Source organism: Mustelus asterias, chromosome 3, assembly GCF_964213995.1.
Source record: "Mustelus asterias chromosome 3, sMusAst1.hap1.1, whole genome shotgun sequence".
Classification (NCBI taxonomy): domain Eukaryota; kingdom Metazoa; phylum Chordata; class Chondrichthyes; order Carcharhiniformes; family Triakidae; genus Mustelus; species Mustelus asterias.
The window spans coordinates 127723892-127745139 of NC_135803.1; the positions used below are offsets into that span (position 1 = coordinate 127723892).

The 21248-nt window shown below is 41.5% G+C and overlaps 1 protein-coding gene across 1 annotated transcript in view; it reads left to right on the top strand.

Moving 5' to 3' along the window:
• The window catches only part of dnah12 (dynein, axonemal, heavy chain 12), a 184003-nt gene that overhangs the window by 14132 nt on the left and 148623 nt on the right, over window positions 1-21248 (top strand). Inside the window, exons 5-10 of the mRNA XM_078203274.1 lie at window positions 3916-4104; window positions 4773-4935; window positions 5992-6083; window positions 11663-11841; window positions 15379-15514; window positions 18822-18947. Coding sequence (XP_078059400.1) covers window positions 3916-4104; window positions 4773-4935; window positions 5992-6083; window positions 11663-11841; window positions 15379-15514; window positions 18822-18947 — 885 coding nt within the window. The remainder of the gene's footprint in view (window positions 1-3915; window positions 4105-4772; window positions 4936-5991; window positions 6084-11662; window positions 11842-15378; window positions 15515-18821; window positions 18948-21248) is intronic.

Consider the following 21248-nt stretch of genomic DNA (forward strand, 5'->3'; position numbering starts at 1 on the left):
CTCATAGGATTTCCCCTCCATACCAGGCAACATCCTGGTAAACCTCCTCTGCACCCTCTCCAAAGCCTCCACATCCTTCCTGTAATGTGGGGACCAGAACTGCACACAGTACTCCAAGTGCGGCCGCACCAGAGTTGTGTACAGTTGCAACATAACGCTACGACTCCTAAATTCAATCCCCCTACCAATAAACGCCAAGACACCATATGCCTTCTTAACAACCTTATCTACTTGATTCCCAACTTTCAGGGATCTATGCACACATACACCTAGATCCCTCTGCTCCTCCACACTATTCAAAGTCCTCCCGTTAGCCCTATACTCAACACATCTGTTATTCCTACCAAAGTGAATTACCTCACACTTCTCCGCATTAAACTCCATCCGCCACCTCTCGGCCCAACTTTGCAACCTGTCTAAGTCTTCCTGCAAACTACGACACCCTTCCTCACTGTCTACCACACCACCGACTTTGGTGTCATCAGCAAATTTGCTAATCCACCCAACTATACCCTCATCCAGATCATTAATAAATATTACAAACAGCAGTGGCCCCAAAACAGATCCCTGAGGTACACCACTTGTAACCGCACTCCATGATGAATATTTACTATCAACCACCACCCTCTGTTTCCTATCCGCTAGCCAATTCCTGATCCAATTTCCTAGATCACCCCCAATCCCATACATCTGCATTTTCTGCAGAAGCCTACCATGGTGAACCTTATCAAACGCCTTACTAAAATCCATATATACCACGTCCACTGCCTTGCCCCCATCCACCTCCTTGGTCACTTTCTCAAAAAACTCAATAAGGTTAGTAAGGCACGACCTACCTGCCACAAAACCATGCTGACTATCACCTATCAATTCATTACTCTCCAAATAACTATAAATCCTATCCCTTATAATTTTTTCCAACATCTTGCCGACAACAGAAGTGAGACTCACCGGTCTATAATTCCCGGGGAAGTCTCTGTTCCCCTTCTTAAACAATGGGACAACATTCGCTAACCTCCAATCTTCTGGTACTATACCAGAGGCCAACGACGACCTGAAGATCAGAGCCAGAGGCTCTGCAATCACTTCTCTTGCCTCCCAGAGAATCCTTGGATAAATCCCATCCGGACCAGGGGATTTATCTATTTTCAGACCCTCCAGAATATCCTGCACATCCTCCTTATCAACTGTAATACTGTCTATTCTACTCCCCTGCAACCCAGTGTCCTCCTCAGCTATATTCATGTCCCCTTGCGTGAACACCGAAGAGAAATATTGGTTCAATGCTTCACCAATCTCCTCCGGTTCCACACATAACTTCCCTCTGCCATCTATAACTGGCCCTAAACTTGCCCTAACCAACCTTCTGTTCTTGACATACCTATAGAACGCCTTAGGATTCTCTTTAACCCTATCCGCCAAAGTCTTCTCATGTCCCCTTTTAGCCCTTCTAAGCTCGCTCTTCAACTCCCTCTTAGCCAATCTAAAGCTTTCTAGTGCACTACCCGAGTGCTCACGTCTCATCCGAACATAAGCCTCCTTTTTCTTTTTAACCAACAAAGAAACTTTTTTGGTGCACCACGGTTCCCTAGCCCTACCAATTCCTCCTTGCCTGACAGGGACATACCTATCACAGACTCGCAGTAGCTGCTCCTTGAAAAAACTCCACATGTCGGACGTTCCCAGTCCCTGTAATCTCCTAGTCCAACCTATGTTTCCTAATTCTCTCCTAATAGCCTCATAATTACCCTTCCCCCAGCTAAAACCACTGGCCCGAGGTTCATGCCTATCCCTTTCCATCACTAAGGTGAACGTAACCGAATTGTGGTCACTATCACCAAAATGCACACCCTATCACTTGGCCCTATCAGGATCTGAAAACCAAACACAAAGGTTCTGTCCCATTTTTTTTCCCTATTCAAACAGAGGAGCTCCACACTTGATTCTAGCCATGTATAATTCTATTCCTTGGCTAAATATTGTTATCAGGAAACGTGGATTAATTTGACCATCTAGTTTTCATTTCACAACCTGAGCTATTACGACTAATTTATTTTACATTTATTTACTTTATTACTGCATGGATGTGGTTTTTAATTTGCTACTCACATTATTAAAATAGCTTCAGGCTTTTGGTGGATAATGGCCTAGAAACTGAACAATGTAGCACCTACTATTCATGCTCATATATGATGAACAGAAAGTAAGTGCCCAATTCCAACTGGAGATAGTGTTTGTAATAGTAACACAGGCCAGCGGCATTTTAAGTGGAAATCAAGAGATTCAGATTAGTCTCCTAGGCCATCATGTTCTTGTGGCAACACCCTTGGCATTGATGTCCTCAGTAATCTCCTCCCACTGCTTCCTCACCGGTCGCTTGGAAAGCTTTCTTCACTCTGAGGGGAGAAAGGATAACCTCCCTCCTACACCAAGGTGTACAGTACAGCAGCTGAGAATCTTGATGCTCATTTTCTCTTTACTTCAGTTATTTATTCTATTCCTTCCAGTTGTTGCAATACAGGCCTCCTTGACTTCATGAAAAGGTGTGCACTATTGAAAATAGTGTAGACTGTGCTGGTTACACACACAAATCATTGTAACATGGGAATTTTCATGGTGCCTGTATGGATACAAATTGGGTAACTGTAAAGTCAGAGGGAGAGAAATTCATTTTTGTAGTATGCTCTTGGCTACTCAAACTTGTTTTCATTTCTGCCAGGGTAGACAGCACATTGGACTGCACCTCTGTGGCTTTCTATATTAAAATCATTGAAGAAAGCCAGATGGGCAACAATGCAAGTTATTGGCCCTCGGTGATGTTTGCTTTGAATTAAGGGCAGCATGGTGGCACAATGGTTAGCACTGCTGCCTCACAGCACTAGGGACCCAGGTTCGATTCTTGGCTTGGGTCACTGTCTTTGCAGAGTCTGCCTGTTCTCCCAGTGTCTGTGTGGGTTTCCTCCGGGTGCTCCGGTTTCCTCCCCAAGTCTAAAAGATATGCTGGTTAGATGCATTGGCCATGCTAAATTCTCCCTCAATGTACCCGAACAGGCGCCGGAGTGTGGCAACTTGGGGATTTTCACAATGACTTCATGTCTAAAGTGGCACTTTGCAAATGCATTTCTCATTCAAAAACATAACTTGACATTGGATTCCTATTTTCAACAGGAGTCCTTGCAGTTTAGGGCGGCACGGTAGCACAGTGGTTAGCACTGCTGCTTCACAGCTCCAGGGTCCCGGGTTCGATTCCCGGCTCGGGTCACTGTCTGTGTGGAGTTTGCACATTCTCCTCGTGTCTGCGTGGGTTTCCTCCGGGTGCTCCGGTCTCCTCCCACAGTCCAAAGATGTGCGGGTTAGGTTGATTGGCCAGGTTAAAAATTGCCCCTTAGAGTCCTGGGATGTGTAGGTTAGAGGGATTAGCAGGTAAATATGTGGGGGTAGGGCCTGGGTGGGATTGTGGTCGGTGCAGACTCGATGGGCTGAATGGCCTTCTTCTGCACTGTAGGGTTTCTATGATTCTATGATGTAAGCCTACTTGTGACACTGATGAATAAACTTAAAACTTATGTTTACATGGTGCTGCTAGAAGTGGCACTTTGCAAATGCATTTCTCATTCAAAAACATAACTTGACATTGGATTCCTATTTTCAACAGGAGTCCTTGCAGTTAAGTATCTACGGCATTTATTTATATCTATATACTAATATTGCTTCAAGTTAAAGCATAAAACCGACCTTTTGTTAATTAAGAACCAGCAATTCTTTATAGAAATCGGCAAATAAAGAACAGCTTTTGTATTTCATCAGTGGCAATTCAAATGCAACTGGAAAATTGAGCCGATTATTCAGTTTTTCTGAAGAGGTATGTGTCTGGATCTCTAAAAGGAGTTTAACTTTTTGTTCTGATGATCTAAGTTGCAAGAGTTTCTTGGAAGAACAATAAAGGCCTACATAAAACTTTTTGATGAAGAGGAAAAGTACCAGATGCCCCTGTTTAAGATGGAATTAGTATTTGATGAAGAGAGAATGGAGTTCTACCCCACATTTTCAGACCTGGAGGAGACCGTGCTGTTTGTGATTACGAAAATAGAAGATGCCATGCAGGTAGTTTCTTTCTGAAATATTAACTCATCTACCTGAAGGCATATAAAAGATCTGACTGTGTATCATAGCAAATGTATTTTTTACAAAAATACACAGGTAGCAGCAGATCCATTACCATCCGTTAGCGGCCTTTCTGAAGTTGAATTTTACCCTACTTATATGTTACTTTATGGTTAGTTTACAAAATGAGTACATTTATTTGAGATACTGTAAATGACTGGAATCATACAATACTGAAGTGCTGCATCAGTGGAAGAGAATTTTTAACACAAGTAATAATGTGAGAAAGAAGCCCTACATATCATGAGACTACTTTTATGTCTAATAGAATTGTGCATATGCAGACATTACTTATATCATTAGATTACATATACCATAAGATATTTATTTTCTTTAAGGCCAACATTTGTTACCATCTATAAATGCCCTTGAACTGAAGGCAGTTAAGAGTCAACCACATACATTGTTGTGTACCTGGAGTCATACGTGGGCCAGATTGGATAAGAATGACATATTTCCTTCTGTAAAATACATTAGAATACAATAGAAGAAGATTTACTATAACCCCAGATAGCTTCAGAGTTTTATTACAAGTAGCACACAAAGATAATCTTAAAATTAATTATATTGCAGTTCAATAATAATATCTCCTATTTTGCATAATTCAGAATGTACAAACAGTGCAGTCCTGGCTAGCTGATAGTAACACTGATGACATTGAGAACATAAAGGCTAAACCATCTGCTGATCTCCTAAAGTGGGCCTATTCCACACTCAAGAATACAGTCAAAACGAACTTTGAAGGAGCAGCTGCACATTTCCAACAGTATGGTAAGTTTATAATGCCAAGATAGGTAGGAACTTAAATTGTGAGGAGGGTGTAAAGAGTCTGCAAAGGGATGTCAATAGGTTAAATGAGTGGGGAAAATTTGGCAGATTGGTGCATAATGTGAGAAAATGCAAGGTTGTCCTCTTTGATGGGAAGAATAGAAAAGGAAAATGTTACTTAAATGGAAAAAATCTGTAGCATGCTGCAGTATACAGAAATACAGATGTCCTCATTCATGAATGTGTTGTTGATTGATGGATAAATAGTAGTCAGGATACTGAGAATACGTGCTTGCTCTTCTTTGAAATAGTACCATGGGATCTCTACATCATTCGTACAGGTAGTTGAGGCCTTGGTTTAATGTCTCATTGGAAAGACAGCACTTCCAACAATGCAGTACTGCTCTGGAGTGCAATAATTAAGATTTAACGGCCAGGATTTTACCACCCCACCCACCACGGGAATCGGAGCAGGCTAGGGGAGTACAATGGAAAGGTCTGTTGACTTTGGGCAGGATTTTACAGTTTGGGACGAGTGAGGCTGTAAAATCTCGCTCATTATGTTGTTAAATATTTATTTATGCTGGAATGGGCAAGTCCTAAATTGGTTTGGCATGTTTAGTGCATATATATCATGTAATCATGGCAACCTCACACTGTTCTATGCATTTAAATGCTGAGTTTCTTGGTGTTATCCAGATTTTGGAGGAGCAGGGCAACTCAGACAGCAACCTCTTGATTTCCATCTCTGATGCTGGATGCTGCTGTCTGATTTACAGTTTAATAACAGTGAGTGCTGTTCACTTTTATTTCTACAGCAAAATCTGGCTAAATGTTCATTCATTCACAGTATTTATCAGCCTAGGTTCAGTTGGAATAAATCTCTTGGATTGTAAATTGAAGAAATCAATTTTTTTCTGGATCAAGTAGGAGGTCCACGTCAAAACACAGTTTGAGATAATAGTGATTTTTTACAAAAATCATGATACAACGACAGTATTACTGAAACGGTTTATTTCATGTGTTTTTCTCATGATTATTCTATGTCTCCTTCCATAGTTGAAAATTATGACTGGTTAATAAATGGAACTGCCAATGAACGTATACAGAAATTCATGGAAGAAGACCATTCATTTGATGAATACACAGAGGTAAATTTATAGCAAGAATATTAAAGCTTCTACTTTTATTACTACCTTGAACACTAGGAGGATACCACCAAACAAAATACCTACTTTCGTGTTATTATTTATAGTAAAAGGTAATTGTAAGGAATTTCTCCCCTCTTAAATGTTACATTGAAAACCTTTGAGTCCTTGAAGTCTTCCTTTTTAATCTTGCTCCTAATTTTGAAATTATCTTTGCAGGTCTTCAAATGGTATTCCTTCTGATGCCATTTGTACTATGATGAACCATGATTTCTGGATGTTTTGATTCTCTGTCACAGCTTTTGTATCTGATATTTATCCCCTATCTGTCAGCCAGATCTTTTTATTGTGGCTACTGACCATTGCATCTCCTGTTAACCTTTTGTACTTGTCTCCCTCTTTGGCAATCATCTGCATCACAGTACTGTGGTGTTGCTTTGGCTTGTCTTCCTCCAAGTTGTACTATCATAGGTTTTAAGTACTAAATAACTCAACTTAACTCTATGTCAGTGGATTCCTGTAAGACCTACTGTTTCTGCTTCCTACCATAACAGTTTGTTACCTTGCTTCTCTTGCTCACTAATGCTCACAGTGTTCAGTCTGGGTTCTGCTGGAAAATACTCCAGGCTTCATTATGTCCAAACATTGACAAAAGAGCTCAATTCCGGAGGTGAGATGAGAGTGATTGCACTTGACATAAAGGCAGCATTTGACTGAGTATGACTTCAAGGAGTTCTGGTAAAATTGAAGTCCATGGGAATTCAGGAGAATATTCTCCACTGGTTGGAGCCCTATCTAGCACAGAGCAAGATCATTGTGATTGTTAGAGACCAATTATCCCAGCCATAGGACTTTACTATAGGAGTTCCTCAGGGCAGTGTCCTAAGTCCAACCATCTTCAGTTGCTTCATCGTTGACCTTCTTTCCATCTTAAGGTTAGAAGTAGTGATGTTTCATTATGATTGCATAGTGTTCAGTTCCATTCACACATCTTCAGATAATTAAGATATCTGTGCTCGTATGTATCAAGGCCTAAATATTATTCAGGGCTATTAAGTGACAAGTAGCATGCACGCTGCCCAAGTACCAGACAGTGACCATTTCCAGCAGTATCTACTTCCCCACGACAGCCAAAATCATTGCCATTCCTGAGTCCCAGTCATCAACATCCTGGGATCACCATTGACCAGAAATTTAGCTGGGCCAGCCACCTAAATACTGTGGCTTCAACAGCATGCCAGAGGTTCTGTGTTCTGAGGTTAGTCTGATAGAATCCATGGGTTCAAAGCTTGTATTCCTTTTGAGTCAAAACCTAACTGAAAGGAAAACTGAACCTTTAGGTTTCCAGTGAAGTTAAAATTAAAACTAAAACTGAAATGGAAACTTGAGGTTTCTGTCGAAAATGAAGATATTTGAGACAGATAAAAGGCACAAAGTCATTTGAGCTTATATTATCCAGTGTTGCAGGCTTTTGTGGAGAGCGACTTTGTGTCATTTGAGAAAATGGCTAAAAATCTGAATTGGCCTAAACAATCTTCAATGATGCTGCTATATAGTATTTTGTACACTGCCTGGGCGGGTGCACACTTGACTCAGAAGCACATGAAATCACATGAAAAGATGTGGGGTGTGCATCCCAAAGGGAACTCATTTAGAGGATGAAAAGTACTATTGACCAGAATATCATGTCGCCCGTGCGATTTTTAAGTCATCACATGGGCAGGTGGCGAATCCATTTTTGCCATTTTGTCATCCAAGGAAGGGATAAAGGGGACAAGAGCAAACACTTGCTGAGTTCGTAAGAGGTATGGGGAGTTTGGTGGGGTATAGTTTGGAGTCTTATGAGTGTTTTCACTGTTTTCTTTGGAGGTTTTTGCACCCAGCCTGGAGCTTTCAGGACATTTCAGTGCTGTAACATCTGAGAATTGTGATCTTTTGGCAGCTTCCAGCCACAATCTGCCCCATTTGCATCTCGCAGATAGATATAGTTTACTAAACATTTAGAACTTCCTCTGAGGAGAAATACAGGGGTCAAAGAAAGAGGAGGCCAGTGGTTGCAGGCATCACCTCAGAGCAGAGGCGCAGGCACAGCGTACTCAGGGCCAGCTGGGAGTGAATAGAGGACGCCCCTGCAGAAGATGCTACTACCCAGCAGCCATTGTGTACAAGGAGCAATCCAACTACCAGGACATAAGAGGTCCAGTTCCACTGAAGGCTCTGGCTTTCAATGGAAGCTTTCACATCCATTTGCTGGAGGTAGCCTCCAATTGTGTAGGTGGGCACCCAATGCCCATGGCTCTCGAGGTCACTGTTGCACTTAACCTTTATGCCACTAGATCTTTTCAGAGGTCAGTGTGTGATCTTTGTGGAGTCTCCTAGTCAGCTGCACACAGCTGTGTCAAGCTGGTAACTGATGCTCTGTTCAGGTGGGTGAGAACATTCATCCATTTCAGGTCAGATCATGTCAGCCAGGCTGAGCAGGCCAGAGCTTCACGGCAATTGCAGGGCTCCCCCGCATCTAGGGTGCCATTGGTTGCACTTGGGCACCTTTGAAGTAGGAAGGGGTTTCATTCCACGAATGTTCAGACAGTTTGTTACCACAGGACCCAGATTCTACAGATCTGTGCAAGGTACCCTGGCAGCTCCCATGATGCCTACATACTTGCCACTTACAAGTGCCAAGGCTGTTTGCGGCTCCAGGTCGCCTTGATGGATGGTTGCTTGGTCACAAGGGGTATCTCTTGAAAAGGTGACTGATGCCTTTCAAGCACCTGAGAACGCAGGCAAAGGACAGATACACTCACTGCCATCTCTCCACAAGGGCAGTGGTGGAGAGAACACTAGGTTTTCTGGGGCGCCTTCTGGAGCCACAAAGACGTCAGGCAGCTTGTCCGCAATTGTGAGGTGTGCCTAGACCTCCTCATTCACCACTGAGAGACTGGGTGCCACATGCTTCTCCCACACTGGCAGTGACTTCCTGAGGCACTGTGTGCCAGTGACCTCCTGAGGCACTGTATGCCAGTGACCCCCTGAGGCACTGTGTGCCAGGGGCAGTGCCAAGAGGGTGGGGCCTGCATGGGGGCTATGCACAGGAGGCTATGACGGGGGCCTATGTATGGCAAAGCTAATCATGGGACGCTGGGATGGGTGCCTATGTCTGGTTATAATAGACTCTTCAGTGTGAACACAAGGCCAAGGTGTTAGGAGAGTCTAAATTGTAAGTGGTAAGTTCCCTTTCGTTGTATCACATTTGTTAATTGTCTATAGTTTTATCATACATAATGTTGTCAATGTCTTGTAATTTCTTGGACTTTTCCAACTGAGGGAGGGAAATCCTGTAAATTCACTTCTACTGAATGTTTTGAAGGCTCGGATTTTAGATTTTTTTCTGGATATTCTCTTGTTTACATTAGTGGTGAGACTGTCGGCATTCACCGTCATTATTCCAATAAAACTGATAGCAACTTCTGGAGTCCATACCTGCACAGAAGAGTGTGAAAATCTAGAAGTTGCTGTCAGTGATTCTGTGCTACTCCAGAGAGTACACAGTGGAAGCAGTTCCAGATTACAATCAACGGTAATGAACTTAATTTCTTATGTTGGTCTGTTAGAGTTGTTAATCTCAATGTAAAAACCTCTGGAAAAGTTGCTTCTTGTTGATTAAGTTGTAACTGGGGTTTTAATGGCACACTAATGTTATAATGACTGCTAAATGCCATCATCCGTCTGAGGAAAATAATTTTATTGTTGTAAAATGTTAAATTTCACTGTGAGGATACAAAAACTCCACATTTTTAAAATAAGAAATGTATTTTTTTAAACTTTGTTTTTTGAGTTCTAATTTAATCCAGTCATCATATTTCATTCCACTGACTCTGGTCACTCCTGGAAGCTAATCAGCAGTTTTCCCTCACTGCACATATCTAATGAGACAATAGATTGACCTGAGGACATGACAACAAAATCCTCTTTAGATATGAATGGGATATTGTACTCGTGTGATCTTGGAATAGAATCATAGAATCCCTACAGTGCAAAAAGAGGCCATTCAGCTCTTCGAGCCTGCACCGACCACAATCCCACCCAGTCCCTATCCCCGTAACTCCACATATTTACCCTCTAATCCCCCTGACACAAAGGAGCAATTTAGCATGGCCAATCAACCTAACCCACACATCTTTGGACTGTGGGAGGTAACCGCAGCACCCGGAGGAATCCCACGCAGACACGGGGAGAACACGCAAACTCCACACAGTCACCCGAGGCCAGAATTGAACCCGGGTCCCTGGCACTGTGAGGCAGCAGTGCTAACCACTGCCACCATGCCACCCTGCCATTGTGCCACCATGCCGTCCTGGTCTGAATTCTGGTCTGAATTCTGGTCTGAATTGTGAGCTGATTGGCATCTTAGTCAAACAAGGCCAGTTGTGAATTTTCAAGTTGTTTTATTTTGCTGGAAGCAAGTGATCTTGTTGAATTACAGTTCCAATAAATCTCACATCCTTTACTAGATCATGCACAAAAGCTGAGTCCAGATGATTGATCCTTGCCCTATCTTCCTCAATGGACAGGAAACTAATTGTGATTTCTGACCCATCTGTGGGACAGCAAGCCTATCTGTTAAAGTAGCTGCTCTGCCTCTCGGTGTATTCTAGAAACTGTTTGTTTCTGTTTTTCAAATGGATAACACCATCTTGGCATAATGGTTCTGGGATGAATCAGCTGACGCTTGCTGTCTTAGTTTGAAGTGCTAAGTGAGGAGGAACATCCCACTCAGATTTGTCTATCTAACCTGAATACACATTCCTTTCTCCCCATCCTCTGGCATTCGAGGAATTTTAACCCCTTTGAGTTCCACTTAAAAGTAATAGTTTAATAGAAATTAAACCCATCTCTTTCATGGTCAAATGGCAAAAAATTCTGAAATGTGGCACACCAATCCATTCCAAAAGTACTTCTGATCCAAGGAAGAATATGCTATCATAGATGGAGATTTACAGCAAAATAATCCACTTGGTAGATTTAAAACAGCAATGAACTGAAGCTTGAGCTTGAGCTCTCACATGGTTCAATGAATAACAAGTGTGGTACTGAGTTATATCGATCGGAAATGTAACAGATTTGATCCCTAGTCTGTGCTGCTAGCTTTCAGCTAAAGGTAAGGTGGGGCTGCCAAAGTAGCCCTCTGTCTACTTTGAAAAAAGTAACTTCTGGTTCTTGCACTTACTCAATATTCATGCTTTTTGTCTGAAATTATACATGGTCCTTGGGCGAGGACGGGATTGAGTTCTGCTATGGTGCTCTTTACAGTCAAATAACCAGATTTTACGACCTGGGCTCACACATGAAAAACAGCTACTTGGAAGAGGTGCCAAAGTATCCCTGCAGGACTGTCTGATTCACTTCAGGAGAAGAGGAAAGTAAAAAAAAAGGAGAGGAAAACTGAGAGCGGGAAATTAGTAGAGGAGGAAAGCAATAGTAAACTGTACAATATAATATTACCATGTAAACATGTATGCGGCATATTCTTATCCAGTCAAACCCAATTTCTACATCTCAATAATTCAGTAATTTCCGTTAAGTTTATAGAACAATTTCGTCACTTGTCACTGGAGATCATGAGTTTAATAAAAGTTGCCCACTTTCATATGGTACGGTTAGATTGTGAAGACATTAAACATGGGCTGTCAGAAAAAGCAAAGAGTTTTGCGGAAATGCTGCTGGATGGACTTGTTGCAAAACACAGAGAAGAAAATGAAGTGTAAGTCAGTGTTATAAATGGATATTGATGGCTGAAATTACAAATCATTATTAATTTATCTTGTTTATTAATCCCAAAATTCATTTTTAAGTGCTATAAGTCTTTCCTATACCCTAACTCATATTTGCTAATAATGGGTGGGATTTACCATGCAAATTGCCATGTGTTTTACAGTGGTGGGAAGTGGCTCACCAATGCCTGGTGGTGGGACCTCCTGGTTCCGCTGTTGTCAATGGGGTGTCCCATTAAATGCACCCTTCCTTGAAGTTCATCAACCAAGATGGCGCCAGAGTGAGGCAACTTCTTACAAGCTGTGCCCAGTATACCTTCTAATTCTATCTTTTACTCTGGTTCTATGCTTCTAAAGCTTCATTCTAACTCTTTTATGACTGTAACACTACACTCTGCACTCTCTCGTTTCCTTCTCTATGAGTGGTATGCTTTGTCTGTATAATGCGCAAGAAACAATACTTTTCACTGTATACTAATACATGTGACAATAATAAATCAAATTAAATCAAACCCTTGCCGCTGTGAAACCCACAGCAGGGGTGCACCATCGGTGCGACCAGAAGATGAACGGCCAGAAAGTTCTGGCCAATATAATGTGCAGCACATTTGACAAAGAACATGCACATATATAGTACCTTTAGCATAGAAAATATCCTCATGTGTTTCACAGAAGCATAGGGAAAAATGAATCAAGAGCAGGTATTACAAGTGGTGACTAAAAGCTTGATCAAAGAATGAGATACAGGATAACACCTTCTTGGTCAATGCCCACTGCGGCACCAGAATCAAACTGATCCAGCAGCTGACGAGCTGTTGCAGTCTGCAACTATATCACCTCAGGCTTAAGCATCGAGATCCCACTGACCATTGAGCAAAAGCCCTTTTCTCAGCCACAGCAGTTTTTCACCTCCAAAGTGCCAGACAAGTGAGGAATACATTAGCATTAGGATAGATAAGGGGTAACTTAAGAGTGTGTGAAGACATTTGTGCAAGCTCAAAATGATAAATCTTTTTGAAATCTTCGTGCAGAATGCTTTCATAGTAACTAGTGATCTTAAAATGTCAAAAGACAGATATCAATTTTTATGCTTTGGGCTGATGTAATTTGTTGGAGTTTGGAAGAAGTGTGACAGTTGTTGAACGTGATTATTAATGCAGGAGAGCAGGAATTATTTCACTGAGGCACTCTTTAATGTACTTCTAAAGAAACGACTTCAGTAAACATTGTAGCCCTCCCACTCACACACCATCCTGAATGCCATTCATGCTGTCTCCTTCATTATGCTGATTTAAAATCGGCTCCATGGGTTGTTCCGGGTAAGACCAAAGTTATGCAGCAAATCAAGCTCGTACGAGATACTATTTCTGGTGTGTTTTGGAGGAAGCCACCAGATTTGTTGAGGCAGGGGAGTATTCACTTGACGACTTCAGGTTTCTGCTCAGTGATGATTCTAATTAACCCATGGATCTCATGGATCGAGGAGGGATTCATGAATGCGCTCTTGGCCTCACAGGAGAAGAGGAAGAACAATGCCAGAGAGTGAAGTTGTACTGGTGGGGGGTGTCAAATCTTGCAGTGTTCTTGGAGGAGAAAATTCTGGACCTTACGTAGGAGTGCTGGTAAATGGGATTAAGTGTGAGGTCAGGCATTTCTCACGTGTTGATGCAGACTCGATGGGCCAAAGGGCCTCTTCTGCACTGTATGATTCTATGATGCGATGTCCAGTTTGGTTGCCAAGCATGGAATCCTGAGAAGTTTCTTGAGACATATTAAGCCAAAGGAGCCTGCCTCTCACTGTGCAGGGATAAATGGAGGATTTCTGCAATAATAACTGCATCAAGCCAACTTCTAGATAAGTGGCCACATAGCTACATGAAGTACTGCTGATGGTCAAAAACTAGTTGTACAGTAGATCCTTTGTGATTCCTGAAAGCAGTGGCCTTGTTTCAAAGAGTCTCCAGAATGAACTGGATATAGTTAGTGATACCCTGGATTTGGGGCAAGACTACAATATATTGGACATGTTGAACCCCAGAGCTCTATTTTGTTTCTGGTTGAAACAGAATATTATATTTGCATATTATTGAATATTAAATATTAGAAACATAGAAAAACTACAGCACAATACAGGCCCTTTAGCCCACAAAGTTGTGCCGAACATGTCCCTACCTTAGCGATTACTAGGCTTACCTATAACCCTCTATCTTACTAAGTTCCATGTACTTATCTAAAAGTCTCTTAAAAGACCCTATCGAATCCGCCTTCACCACCGTTGCTGGCAGCCCATTCCATGCACCCACCACCCTCTGAGCGAAAAACTTACCCCTGACATCTCCTCTGTACCTACTCCCCAGCATCTTAAACCTGTGTCCTCTTGTGGCAACCATTTCAACCCTGGGAAAAAGCCTCTGACTATCCACTCGATCAAACCTCTCAACATCTTATACACCTCTATCAGGTCACCCCTCATCCTTCGTCTCTCCAAGGAGAAAAGGCCGAGCTCACTCAACCTCTCCTCATAAGGCATGCTCCCCAACCCAGGCAACATCCTTGTAAATCTCCTCTGCACCCTTTCTATGACTTCCACATCCTTCCTGTAATGAGGCGACCAGAACTGAGCACAGTACTCCAAGTGTGGTCTGACCAGGGTCTTATATAGCTGCAACATTATCTCACGACTCCTAAACTCAATTCCTCGATTGATGAAGGCCAGTACACCATATGCCTTCTTAACCACAGCCTCAACCCGCACAGCTGCTTTGAGCGTCCTATGAACTCGGACCCCAAGATCCTTCTGATCTTCCACTCTGCCAAGAGTCCCCGACCATTAATATTATATTCCGCCATCCTATTTGACCTGCCAAAATGAACCACCTCACACTTATCTGGGTTGAACTCCTTCTGCCACTTCTCCACCCAGTCTTGCATCCTATCAATGTCTCGCTGCAACTTTTGACATCCCTCCACACTATCCACAACACCTCCAACCTTTGTATCATCAACAAACTTACCAACCCATCCCTCCACTTCCTTATCCAGGTCATTTATAAAAATCACAAAGAGTAAGGGTTCCAGAACAGATCCCTGGGGCACTCCACTGGTGACCGACCTCCATGCAGAATATGACCCATCTACAACCACTGTTTGCCTTCTGTGGGCAAGCCAGTTCTGGATCCACAAAGCAATGTCCCCTTGGATCCCATGCCCCCTCACTTTCTCAATAAGCCTTGCATGGGACACCTTATCAAATGCCCTGCTGAAGTCCATATATACTACATCTACTACTCTTCCTTCATCAATGTGTTTATTCACATCCTCAAAAAATTCAATCAGGCTCGTAAGGCATGATCTGCCTTTGACAAAGCAGCCACTCAATGCAATAATATTGAAGATATTAAATATTATGAAATTTTCTAAGTGTGCATTTAAGTCTTCCTGTGAGATATTTTCTCAATAATTATGAAAACATTTTATCACGTTTAAAATGATTGACCATAAAAATATAATTTATTTTATTTTTGTAGAATTTGTCATGAGTTTGAATATATTGTAGATAAAGCTTTGAACATTCCTGAGAGTACAAAAGAAATGTTGGAAGTGATAGACTATGTGAATGAAGCAAAAAGTAAAGGTATTTCGGCTCTGAATGAAAGAATCAAAGTAAGTATTAAATAAATCGGTAAGTAATTTAAGATTAATCTGTCTTCTGTAATAATATTGGCCGTAGAGAGCGCAGATCAAGTTAATTGCCCACATGTGCAATAATGCAAAAATGCAATAAGTATATATAACCTCTATAGTATATTAAAAGTATTGGACTGTATTCAATTCCTATCTGTAATGCCTCACTGCCTATTGTTGTCATGTTTTTGTCATCCTTTGTCATCCCATAATAAACTCCTACATTTGTTTTTAATGGAAATCGCCTATTATAGCTCATCACCTTGTGATTATGTTCTCCCATTGTGGTGGTGTGTAGCACCTTGGTTTTGCATCTCCCATTTTGTTTGTATAAAAACAGAAAATGCTAGAAATACTTAGCAGGTCAGGCAGCATTTATGGAGAGAAACAGAGTTAATGTTTAGATTAGTTCTTTGAAATTCTAGACCCGGTCTCCTCAATCTTTTCTCATAATATAATCCCACCATCCCAGGGATTAATCTGGTGAACCTCTGTTGCACTCCCTCTATGACAAGTACATCCTTCCTTAGATAAGCAGACCAAAACTGTACACAATTCCCCAGGGAGGTCTCACCATCACTCACAACTACAGCAAGACCTCTTTACCCAAATCGCCTTGTGATGAAGGCCAGCATACCATTTGCCTTCCTAATTGCTTGCTGCACCTGCTAACTTTGAGTGATTCATGAGCACCCAGGTCTTTTTGGACACCCATACTTCCCAACCTTTCACCATTTAAAAAATATTCTGCCTTTCTTTTTTTTCTATCAAAGTGAATAACTTCATACTTATTCACATTATATTCCATCAGCAGTGTCTTGTCCTTTAATTTAGCTTGTCTTGTCCTCTTGAAGTCCTCTTGCATCCCCCTCAGAACTTACATTCCCACCCAGTTTGGTGTCATCAGCAAAATTTGAAAATCTTAGAATTGGTCCCCACATCCAAATCAATGTATATAGATTATGAATATCTGTGGCCCCAGCACTGATCTTTGCGGTACCCCACTAGTAACAGCCTGGCACTCTGAGAATGGTCCTTTTTTTTTTCTACGCCCTGTTTTCTGCCAGTTAACCAAATCTCAGTCCCTGCCAGTATATTTCCCCAATCTCATGTGCTCTAATTTATTTACTAACTTCCTGTGTGGGATCTTATCAAAAGCTTTCAGAAAATCCAAATATACCACATTCTCTGGTTTTCCTTTATCAATGCTATGAATAATATCTTCAAAAAATTCCAACGAGTTTCTCAAACATGATTTCCCATTCATAAATCCACAATGACTCTGCTCAGTTTTACCATTCTTTTCTAAATATACAGTTATCACATCCTTTATATTTGATTCCAACATTTTCTCTACCAGTGATATCGAACTAACAGGTCTATAATTCTCCATTCTCCCCCTTCTTCCCTTCTGAAGTGATAGGGTTACATTTGCTACTTTCCGGTCCCAGGAACATTTCCAGAATCTATAGAATTTTGAAAGATAACTACAAATGCATCCACTATCTCTCTATCTACCTCCTTCAACACTCATTTGGTCCAGGGGATTTATTAACCTTCACTCCAGTTATCTTTTCAAGTACTACCTTTTTGAGTGCCTCAGTTTCACAAGTCCCTTGGTCACCTTGTATTTCTGGGAGATTTTATCTTCTTCCATGAAGACAGGTGCAAAGTAACTGTTTAATTTCTCCGCCATTTCCCTGTTCTCCACTATAAATTCTCCTATAATAGGCCCACTTTTGTCCTAGTTAATCTTTTCCTTTTCGCATACCTAAGAACATTTTTGTAGTCTGCCTTTATGTCCCTCGCTAGTTTGCATCCATGTTTTCTTTTCCCTTTCTCAATCAGTTTATTGGTAATTCTTTGCTGGGTTCCCAATTCTAACCATTTAATTTTACAGATGTGGAGTTCCTCCGTAATTTATTAAGTGTGGGAGATTTTCATAAAAATAGAAATTAAAATGATTTTGTGTTTACTTTAACCATCTGTCCCTTTTAGATCTCTCTTTTAAACCTAATGGTTGCTCTTGATTTTTATTTTGCTTTCTGTGCATGATTTAAATTTAGTTTATGCGTCCTGCTTTAGTCTCTGCATATTTTAAGTAAGGAATTTTCAATTTGATTGGTTGAAAGGCCTTGCTGTTGACCAGCTCTCGGACATCACAGGTAACCTGTAATGGTCTCTGTACTGGATCAGACACAGAGTCAGAGAAAACCTCTAATCAGAAGCCTGAGAAAACGTTATGGGCATCTCTCACAACATGAAATGTGATTGCTGTGTCATCGCCATTGAGCACAACATATGCTCCATTAGCTTTTGGGTTTTTTTTTAAAGAAAGGTCTTTGGAACTGAGTGGGCCTCCACAGCTAACACATCTGGTTGCTCATAATTAAGATTTGTCCAAGGCTTGACCTGGCCTAAGGAATCAACTCAGTTAACAATTCAGTTAGGATTCATATTCTTGGATGTTGCTTCTTTATATTTGGTTCTTTGACCAGATTGATCTCTATCAACCAGGTGATCAATAGTGCCATAGTGTTAAAAAATAGCTTTGTGCCCTGAATTATATATTTAAGCAATTCAAATTGGAATATTTCTAAGGATGGCACAGTGGCTAGCACTACTGCCTCACAACGCCAGGGACCCCAGTTCAATTCCCAGCTTGGGTCATTGTCTGTGCGTTTGCACGTTCTCCCTGAAAGACGTGCTGGTTAGGTGCATTGGCCATGCTAAATTCTTCCTCGGTGTACCCAAACAAGCGCTGGAGTGTGGCGACTAGTGGATTTTCACAGTAACTTCATTGCAATGTTAATGTAAGCCGACTTGTGACACTAATAAATAAACTTTAAAACTTTCGATGTGCGCGTCCATTAATTAATTAATACAAAAATTTTTTAAACTTCTCTTCCTGCGGCTGCATAAATAATCAACAATTTTAGAATTATTTTTCTTCTTGGTAAATAAATGCTTAGCTGACATCAATGCTGGATCTCACATTATGGGCGGGATTTTATGGCTTCGCTCGGGCGAGATCGGAAATTCCCGCCCAAGCGATTTCTGTTGTCGGACCCTTGCTCGCTCCAATTCCGTGGCGAGTGAGATGGTAGAGTTCCCGCCTATGTGTTAATACTATTTCATATTTTTTGGTTTTGAATTTTTATTTGAAAATATGAAATTATTTTGGAACTCAGCAACAACTAAGTACTAATATGCAAGGTGAATTTGTGTCCCACAGGAAATCCGACATCTGAAAATTCTATTATATATCATTCTTTTTATTTTACAGGAACTTCGTCGCAGGTTGGATTACCTGTTGGATGTTTACATATTCAATCCATCAGACCTAGATTTACATGCCACTGTTCTCCTTTGGCCAAGGAAAATTGTTCCCATTTTTGATGAAAATGATGAGGTATGTAGATTCTTCACAAATATAGATTGGGAAAATAGGTGTTGAGCAAAAGAGCTGTTTACCAGACAGCAACGCCTCTAAGGGGACTTCCTTCCATTAACCGGATTGGACACCAGATCCAGACCCGGAACTCTCCCATTGAGCTGGCGCTTCTGCAAATCTTCTGCATTACTCACCTCCCTTCAATATGGCCTCCCCCTTGAAGTGACTGTTGATGGTGCAGCCGAAAGACTCATGGCAGCAGCAGGACCAGCCAGAGTAACTGCTAGAGCTCCACCAATCACAGGTTCCCTCCCACCTTTGTTGCTCCTACAATCATAGATTATTTATATTGCTGGAAGAGTAACAAGAACAGGGGGGAGAGAATCTGTAATTGGAGGAGCTGGAGCAGTAGGCATGGGAGAGACAGAATCTGTGATTAGAGAATCAGCTGTCTCAGATTCTGTCACTCCCATATAGCAGGGCAACTTTTCCGCCCCTTTGATTTTGTGTGGGCTTTTTTGCAGTTTTCAAGGTGAATTCACACTGATCTGAAGACTATACTACCTATGCAGGGTTGATAGGAAAGTCCAGTGTCTTGGGACCAAAGAGTTTAGTGAGTGGTTTAAGATTGGATGAATTTGCGAAGACATGCTATTGCAAGGTTGTGAATGGTTTTTAATACGAGACTTACTATTTGTGTACTTATGTTTTCTATTTCCAAGCTTGTGCGATGCATCAACATGAGCATTTGTTGTGCCAAATTGCCTGCTTCTGTGCTGTAAATTTCATGTACTTCTAATCTAGAACATGCAAACATACAAAATAGAAGCAGGAGCAGGCCACTCAGCCCTTCGAGCCCGCTCTGCCATTCAATGAGATCATGGTTGATCTGATTGTAACCTCAACTCCATCCTCCCATCCACCCCAATAACCTTTTATCCCTTTGCTTATCAAGGTTCTATCTACCTCTGCCTTTAAAATATTCAAAGACCATGTTTCCACCACCTTTTGAGGAAGGCTGGCAACACTCAGAGAAAAATATTCTCCTAATCTCTGGCCTAAATGAGTGAACCCTCATTTTTAAACATTGGCCCTTAGTACTAGATTCTCCCACAAGAGGAATAATCTTTTGCGCATTGATCCTATCAAAATCTCTCTGAATCCTGTATATTTCAGTCAAGTTGCTGCTGCTGGGCTGCAGACACCAGGGGCGGGAGTGTTCCACCCCACTGCGCTGGTCAAGTAGCATAATGGGGTGGGAAATAGGAGCGAATGGCAAAGAATCAGGCTCGCACCCGATTTCTTGCCTATCCCGATATTGCTGGACCTGTTTTGCCGGCTCAACAGACTTGTGAATAAAGAGTTCACACAATAAAAGACACAGTAGCAACATGGATACAAAATTGGCTGAGTGACAGGGAACAGAGTAGTACTGAATAATTGATTGTTTTTCAGACATGAGGAAGGTTAATAGAGGGGTTCTCCAGTTTTTGGCCTAAGTACCACTGCTCTACTCTTTATATTAATGATTCAGACTTTAGTGTACAGACACAGGATGACACAAATCTTGGAAGGATTGGGATCTCTAAGTAGGCTAGTGTGAAACTTCAAAAGGCCATTGCGAGCTTGGTGGACAAGTGGCAGATAAAATTTAATGCAGGTAAGCTTGAAGTGATTCAGTCTGGTCGGAGGAACAAGGAAAGGCAATATAAAATTAAAGGTACAATTCTAAGAGGGATGTAAGAACAACAGGACCTGGGTTTGTATCAACACAAATCATTGAAAGTTGCTGGTCAGGTCTGGAGGCAGGTGAATAGAGCATAGGGGATGCTGGGTTTATAAATTAATAAGGCATAGAATACAAAAGCAAGAAAGTTATAATAAACTTGTATAAAACAGTGGTTTGGCCTCAAATGGAACATGGCATCCAGATTTTGGCATCACACTTTAAGAAGAATGTCCCAAAGGCATTAGGAAGAATGCAAGAATGATTCACAAGACAAGGGATGTGAAACTTCAGTTAAGTAGATAGATTGGAGAAGTTGGAGCAGTCCTCCTTGGGGAGAGAAGATTGAAAGGAGATTTGATAATATTCAAGGTCAGGAAGGGCCTGGAGAATGTTTCCACCTGTGGAAGGAATGAAACCTGAGGACACAAATTTATGGTGATTGGCAAAAGAAACAATAGCAACATGCAAAATGTTTTATGGTTAGTGAATGGTTAGGACCTTGAACGCGCTTTCAAAGTATGGTTGAGGCAGATTCAGTTCCTTTCAAAAGAAAATTAGATAATTATCTAAAGAGGAAGAATTTGCGGCAC